This window comes from Sinocyclocheilus anshuiensis, unplaced genomic scaffold (assembly GCF_001515605.1).
Source record: "Sinocyclocheilus anshuiensis isolate Anshui unplaced genomic scaffold, SAMN03320099.WGS_v1.1 scaffold1017, whole genome shotgun sequence".
NCBI classification, from domain to species: domain Eukaryota; kingdom Metazoa; phylum Chordata; class Actinopteri; order Cypriniformes; family Cyprinidae; genus Sinocyclocheilus; species Sinocyclocheilus anshuiensis.
Window position 1 is genome coordinate 229,930 of NW_015554130.1, and position 8,554 is coordinate 238,483.

Sequence of the window (8,554 nt, forward strand, 5' to 3'; positions counted from 1 at the left end):
TATATCGTATCGTTGGCTATGCATCGAGATGCGTATCGTATCGGCCTGAGTCATGAGATGCACATCCCTATGAGATGCACATCCCTAGTACATAGTTCGATTAATGGCACACATCATTACGTCCCACGTGACGCCATCCGACGTCCCCTCCGAAATTTCACGTATAAACATATAGTTCCTCTTCGTGATGATGCCATCAGTTTTGGGTTTAATTTTTAATTTTATTAAAGCTTCAAGTGCAGTTAATTATTTGTACGTGCATACAGGCGATGGCGGTATTGAAGCTCTTTTATTTGCGGTCAAATGGTTGACCACTGCCGTGTGTGTATCCTGTCGCAAAATGCGGCAAAAAGTCCTACACAATGGTAATAATGTGATTAAGCTGTCTATTCGGCACTTCAGTAATGCGACTAAAACAGGAATACTCCACATGTCTTAATTCGATTTCTGTTTACTTCGAATATGACTTATATCGAAATTAGGCTGCTATCCCTTTAAAACCGAATGCACAGCTGCAATGGATGCAATGTACTGATTTACATCATAGTTTTTGTCATTCAAAAAGAGTTTTAGTTCGTTATGGTCTCATTGTCGTCGGTAAAAAAAATGTCGTTGACGACAATTATGACGAAAATTTATACTGCACTTCAATAATGCGACTAAAATAGCAATACTCCACATGTCTTAATTCGATTTCTGTTTACTAAAATTATGACTTTAGCCAGATTAAGGTAATCAAAAATCTCTGCTTACATGGTAGATTCTTAATCAGAGTATTGTCTTAATCGTATTAAAATCGGAGTATTGTTGTCCATGTAAACGAGTTATCAGTAGTACTGAGTGAAAGTTTGATATTTTTTTTTATCAAAGAATGTTTGATAAATTCATAATAATCTACTTAAAATTGTGATGAAATGAAAGTGGAGACAGATCTTTCCTTCCATATTATGACATACATCCAAATCTGACAGATTATCTAAAATGAAACAAAATGTTGTACAGGTACTTGTACAGGGTTTTATCCATGAGTTGCTGATCAGAGATTTAGATTTTATATTTGCATTACACTCAAAAATGAATGTAGTCATTTGTAGTCATGTAAATGAATGTAGAAGTTGTTACATTTTGATAAACATTACAAGGTCCAAAAAAATTATATATAATTTTCACTTTCATATATATATGTATATATATATATATATGAAAGTGAAGTCACATGTGGCCAAGTGTGGTGACCCATACTCAGAATTTGTGCTTCATATTTAACCCATCCAAGTGCACACACACACACACACCATGAACACACACCCAGAGCAGTGGGCAGCCATATTGCTGCAGTGCCCGGGGAGCAGTTGGGGGTTTAGTTCTTGTCATGGTATTGAGGGAGGAAGAAAGCACTGGTTATTCACTCCCACCACGACAATTCCAGCCAGACTCGAGGCCGCAACCTTCGGGTTACAAGTCCGACTCTCTAACCATTAGGCCACAACTGCCCCTAAACGTAACTTCTGCGGGATTCGTTCCACCATCGTCTAGCACGGGGGGAGGCCACACTAATGCGTGAGCTACCACGTGTTGACCATATATTTATATATGAAAATATATATATATTTATAAATTAAATTCATGCATTTAGCAGACGCTTTTATCCAAAGCAACTTACAGTGCATTCAGGCTATACATTTTTTATCAGTATGTGTGCTCCCTGGAAATTGAACCCACGACCTTTACGCTGCTAACACAATGCTCTACCACTGAGCCACAGGAACATTATATGTGTGTGTGTGAATTTTGCACTATTTGCACTATGAACTAGCGTGTTTATGATTACAATAATGAATTAAATTAAAAACAAATAACAAATACCAGTTTGCAACATGAAGCAGTATGACAGACTGATTTTGTATAGCTAAAATAACTGGAAGTGGCTGACACCAGAAGCTTTGCACATTCAGATTAAAAATGGTTGGGTCCACTCCACTATTACGTTAAAAATAAGAAAGATAACATGCATTGACAAAATAGATTTAAGGCGAATTTTCATTTCATGCAAACTTTCCTGTAACACATATGACACACATATTTGTAGCATTTGGACCAATCAGACACACAATTGTTCATTAGATTTAACAAATAAATTATTCATTAGATTAACAAATAATCACAAACCCCTCACCCAACAAATATTGGTCAGCCAGACCAGATAAACTTTACGACTAGGGTTGGGAACCGAGAACCGGTTCTTATTCTTATTCAGAACCGGTTCTGCCTTTTTAAAAGAAACAGAACCGTGAGCAATTTCTAAGTTTCGGTTCCGAAAACCGTTCTGGTGCGACACGTGACCAAGTGCTGTGAGCAGCCTTGCGCCGGCGTTTCCCGTAAAGGATGTCACAAACCAAATAACAGAAACGCCGCCCTGCCTCTTTAATTACTGAGCACATTGTTTCCCATGACGCGCACTCCACAGACGCGTCGCATCTTTAACTGCCGAACACATCGTTTTCCACGACTGTACGCGCACTCGCTTCTTTGATAACTGTGCACGTTGTTTTGTCTGACTACATGTACCGGCAGCGCGCAGCTCCTGCTGCCACTAAATTACATTATATTTGTCCCATATTTTCATTAATATACATACTGGCTTCAACTTAGACCACTAAATAAATAGACTGCCATTGTTATGTAAGTATGAGGGTTAGATTATTTAGTGTACAGGTCATTTCAAGTGTGATAAATAAAGTGATTGAAAATATTTATTTTCATGCATTTAAAATGTTTAAAAATGTGAAAACCACTCATTGCATCACACCATCTCCTGACTGCATTATTATTTGTAAAATAGGGGATTTATGGAGTGTGTGTATACATAGTTATAAGTATAACAGTTAATATTTCATTAATGTAGGGAAATGAACAAGTGTCTTAGCCCTCAAGGGACTATTTGTCCAACCAGCTTATTCCTGCTTGAAAAGCAAAATGTTATTGATAGTGTAAAAAACATCAACTTTGAAGCACATGCATTACTCAACATTACTTACTACCTTCCAGCAACACTACATTCAATTAAGGTAAAATGCAACGTATTAGTATTATAAGAATCTTTATACGTTTCTGCATCAACACCCAATCCAGTTACATATGCAAAATACCATGCTTGGAGACAAAGAGTCGTAAAATTTCCCTCCAAAGGTAGCATTCCTCATTGGCTCCATTCCTCATTGGTCAAATCCAGAGGTGTGACCTGCATTGAACTTATAAGGCCTCACATCAGTGACCCGCCTAGCTTTTTGGGTTTGTGGCTTTTGTTTCTTGTCTCTGCTCTCATCACCCTTGGCAGACCTCAACTATAGCCATGCCTTCACTTTGCATCTGGGAGAAAACTCTCCCGACCACCACAGAGTCAGAATAACATCTTTTTGGAGTTCATCCCTCTTCAAACCCGGAAGAACGTGATCGTGACTCCTACACCACCGAACCTCCAAACCATCAAGACTTTCATCCGAAATAATAGTTCATTTAAATGGAACCGGAATCAGAACCGGGAATCGTTAGGCAAAACTGGAACTGGAATTGGAAAATTTCTAATGATACCCAACCATATTTACAATTTTGTTTCTTGTCTCTGCTCTCATCACCCTTGGCAGACCTCAACTATAGCCATGCCTTCACTTTGCATCTGGGAGAAAACTCTCCCGACCACCACAGAGTCAGAATAACATCTTTTTGGAGTTCATCCCTCTTCAAACCCGGAAGAACGTGATCGTGACTCCTACACCACCGAACCTCCAAACCATCAAGACTTTCATCCGAGACCGCATCCGGACGCTCGTTCAACAGCCAAGACAATGCAAGTATCGTACATTTAACTAAACGAAACAGAAGTTTAGTATAAGCTGTAGACCCCGTTATAAAACAGCGCTGATAGTTTCACTCAGGTGGTTAACTGACTCATTTTCCATAACTGCATTCTCTGGTTTCTCTAACGGTTTCATTCATCCACTTCAACTCCCCCATGTATGAGTGTTTGTATGTTTGTTTGTTTAGATTAGTTATGAGTTAGTGTTTAGTTAATAAAACTTTTGTGAACAAATTACCTGAGTTTCTGGTTCTGTCATCGCTTGTGAATGGTGTCCCTTTTACGATCCGATCTATAGCTACATGCTCTAATGCATTATTAATGTAAGAAAGTTATTTTCTGTGGCCACGAAGATGTCCTTCCTTAGATTTGATATGAAATTATACTGAATGTTCGCTTGACGAACAGATTAGTTGAATGTAATATTAATTCTGCTACAGTTACTATACGGGCAACTGTGGTAAATAATTGTAATTAATTATAATTAATTGTAATTATTTATATACATTTCCCTTGTGAGCTAATTTGCTACATATTTAACTGTAAGCAGTTAATATAGTAAGGGCAATAACAATTAATTGTATTTAGATCAAAGCTGATAAAATTGGTAGCCTATATCAGAAATTAAGAAACTGAAAAAACAATTATAATCTATCTTATAATTCTTATGCAATATTACCTAGAAAAGTATCCATAGTTGTGAAAAACGTACATAACACTTTCATAAAAAGCTAAAATTTTCTGATATTTTCAAGAGACTGTTTCTCATGGGGGTCTGCAGTGATATACACAATGTGATATAATTTCCTGTTAATATAGTTTTCTTGTTACCCGACAACAAAATGAAGTAACTCCATCCCTTACATTTGTTAAATGGGTGTCATCTTACCTGTCTGGGTGTCCTTTCTGATTTACTCCTGCACCACTCCCAGTCAGTCAGCTCGATTTTACGACACTCCTCATGAGACAGCCTCCTCTCGGGACCATCAAATACAGACGAGTTGTCGAGGTGAAGATCCTCATGATCGCAGGTAGAAACTTGAGGTGAAACACTGCATGGTCCATCCCTTTCTGTGGAGCTCTGAGGCTGGCTGGCCGCTTTCTCTTCAAGCAGCAGCTCGCTGTGGAGGGAGCTGTCCTCTGCTGCCGTGGTGCTGAACTTACGGATCTGACCGCTGTCCAGCACCGCCACTCTGCTCTCAGAGAAATCACAGCTGTATAAACTGTTAAAAGAGGGTTTCTCGATGGATGGTGACTTGACATTGGAGATCTTGTAAATGCCATAGGCTTGCTGGAATGAGAGGTTGAATTCGAATCTCCTTTTCTTTGCTGCAAAGAACACATAAATGATAATGTGGCAATGTGGAAAGCTATTTTGATTCTGTTTCTCACACACATAAATACGATATATTTATGTAAGATATATATCAAAATATACCATTTATTCAACCTAATACGTTTTTAAATGGATTGTTCAAAATAAACCAAGTTCTTTCTATATACCTACATAAAAATCCATAAAAACAAAATGGCCTACATTAGGCTGATGTTTTTTTTTTTTTTATTAGTGTACCAACCGTTGGAAAGCTCAGATCCTAAGCCTTGGCGGCAGTTGATGAAGCAGCCGCACGGCAGATGGATCCAGCGTTCCGAAAGCACAAAAACAGGGGTGACCATCGCGGAGAGCAAGGTCAGGAAAAAACAGAGAGTCTCCAAGGACGAGCTGTGCATGTGAACAGCATGACTCACCAGGATTTGGGTCTGCAAGGGCAATGTTAGCCAGTGAAAAATATAGGTGAATCACCAATCATTTCAGGATGTTTAAACAGACCAAATAATAAAGAATAAAAAAATAAAAATGATATGAAAAGAAAAGAAACATTTACATTGACAGGTTATATTGAAAGGTCAGCCTATATCATTGCCTTTAGGCCTTCCCTGATGTCAGGCAGAAAATATATCTGTGAATACAGTTGAACAAAGCATTTTAGACTGGTGCAAGTTTTTTGTTACACACTGTAAATAAGGAACTTTCTGTGGTTTCTCAGATTCCCAAACTAGCGAAACCCTTATGAAAACGAATTGAAAAAGGCCAGTTCTCGGAGGAACTTACATCATGGAGCTCCTGCTGTAGGGGGACTGCAAAGGCTTTGAGGCACTTTAAATATTAAGTTCCTTGCCTACACTATAGGACGAACTCCAGAGTATTCTGCCAGTGTGGCAGTCTCAAGTAGAAATCAAACTACAGTGTGATTGTTTTTTGGCCAATAGGCTAACTGATATGAAGGACCAATCTTTAAATATTTATTTTCTCCACTTTTTCACACTATAATCAACAATCATTAGACTACAACATTAAACCATAACATGCATTATGAATATAATGAAAAGAATATTGCAATATTGACAATATTGTTCAGCTATGGTTATCAGTCTTTCTAATGAGGCCTCAAGTACCTTTTCATTTCGACAGTGTAACAATAATTAATAGTTAAGTGTAACAATTAAAAGATTTATCAAGTGAAAAATAGATCTCACCATCATTGGCATCCACAGAACCATTCGCGCCATGGCCAGAATCATCGAGAAGCGCTTTTGAGAGAAAAACACAGGGGAATGTCGTGCACTCAGAGCTTCATCTTTCTGGAAATGACCGGTTGTTGGAGAGTACGAGAAGGAATACGCCTCTGTTTTGTTCTTAAAACTGCCAGTGTTTGAGTTGAATTCTTTGTAGGCTCCCAAACTTTTCTCCAAGCTATCCCGTGACAGAGAGGGGATCTCACACAGCGGCGCCGACCCGGCAATTTCAAAATAGCTCGGGTAAAATGTCCTCAGGGTCTCCGTGGAGCACATGAGCTGGCAGATGAGAGGAACCGAGCAAGCTACCAGCCCGCAGAAACACAGTGAGTAAACAGCGAACAGAAGTAGCACGTACAGGCTGTCGTTCTCCGGGAGACAGCCGAGAGAAGTGGGGGCGAAGCGACCCCAGCCACACACGGGCAGGACGCTGACCGCGAGACTCACCGTCCACACCGCCACCACCGCCACAAACACCCCGAGAGGTCGGTTAGCCGTCTGATACACTCCAAATCGTTTTGTCACGTAAAAAGTGTAGGCAACTATGAGACAGGATTTCATATTGCTTGACAACCCTTGGAAAACATACAGGAGTCCGGACAGAGTGCACATTGTGCCCGACCGGTTCGCGTCTCCGCTCCTCCATTGCAAGATCATGAAGAGCGTGAGCGGCACGACGCTGATAAGGTCATCTATGGATAAAGAAGCCACTATCAGACAGAGGGAAGACTTACTTCTCATCCTGAGCAGCGACATAAGCGAGTACAAACCTCCCAAGCAAGTGACAGTGGCGACGGCGAAGGATAAACCAAAGAGAAGCTGCCAGTTGCCCTCGACCGCGTCCTCGAACTCATATTGGTTGGTTTTGTTGGACAAAGGTGAGGCATGTGTCGCCGACATTTTCCTTCAGTCTAACTTTCCCGACTTCACTCGTCTCATTCCCTCTCAGAGGATCCGGTGATCAGACCGAGCGCATGGAAGTTTCCTCCTACAGCTACAGCGCGCCACGAAGTGCTTATAAGTCACCATCCGCTGGTCTTCATGCACTTGTGTTCAACAAATGTAGTGCACAATATAACAATTTTCCGTTCAAACTTCTACTTGCACGATGGTGGCATTGTGGTTTTTTCTCCGAGCATTTGTGGATATATGTGCCGCGCGCGCATAGGTTGAGCACGGCTCGCGCAGCACATCTCTTCAGTATGAATGAGCTCTCAGATGGGAGATGTTAGTAGAGGGGTGGAGCCACCTTCCTTCATCTGTCAATGCTAGACGAGGACTGTGCGCTTTGTGTAAAAGACTTACATTGTATAATTACATTTGTTAGGTACTATAATGAATTACTATAGACAGGCATTGCAGCGCCACATATTATTCGCATCATAAGTGGGCTACGTGTACTTCATTAGTATTACAGAACACTCATGTGCAGTATGTATCGTGAACCCAAAATGTATTCTCTAAAATAATCCGGTTAAATTTACGGGAAAAGATGGCAGCTGCGGTTGCCAGAAACAGTATTTCAGCATTTGGGGATGCCACGGTGATGTCTGTGTATTTTTAAATTTATAGTAATAGGGTAGGCTATATTTCATTAAGTGATGCCCAAAATCAAATTTTTACTTTAAAATATACTAATAACCACTATAATAATACATATCAAATTAGGCCTTTCCTTAAACAATTGCTAAAAAGCATGACAGAACACAGTTTTGCTACAAACACATAATCAGAGTTACACATACAACACTAAAATAATGCTATAAACATCATTGACATATAATGTATTTATAAAAAACAATATGCATACAAGATAACAAGTGTCAGGGAGGGGTCTCTGGGCATGTCCTTTTTTTGTTTTGCATTGCATTGCATACTTTTTGCATCCAAACATTTTTAAGTGCAGCTAAATCAAATATAATTTCTATTGTAAATTTAAATTGACATGTTTTGATCAAAATGTATAAAATATAATTTAGAAGTAATGTGTGGTTAAATATAATACAATTATACAGTTTCACCATAGTAAGGTATGAACAGTATTTTTACATAATCTTTCTGTTAAATCCACTAACATTTTCCAGTGTAAATTGTGAACTAAATTACAGATATTTACAAATT

General features: G+C 39.3%; 1 protein-coding gene across 1 annotated transcript in view; it reads right to left on the reverse strand.

The window, feature by feature from the left end:
* The window catches only part of LOC107670258 (probable G-protein coupled receptor 149), a 19,879-nt gene extending 12,280 nt beyond the window's left edge, over window positions 1-7,599 (reverse strand). The window contains exons 1-3 of the mRNA XM_016462804.1: window positions 6,395-7,599; window positions 5,434-5,617; window positions 4,746-5,185 (exon numbers count right to left, since the gene is read on the reverse strand). Of these exons, the coding sequence (XP_016318290.1) occupies window positions 4,746-5,185; window positions 5,434-5,617; window positions 6,395-7,333 (1,563 nt within the window). The 5' untranslated portion in view covers window positions 7,334-7,599. The remainder of the gene's footprint in view (window positions 1-4,745; window positions 5,186-5,433; window positions 5,618-6,394) is intronic.
* Window positions 7,600-8,554: the final 955 nt, after the last annotated feature.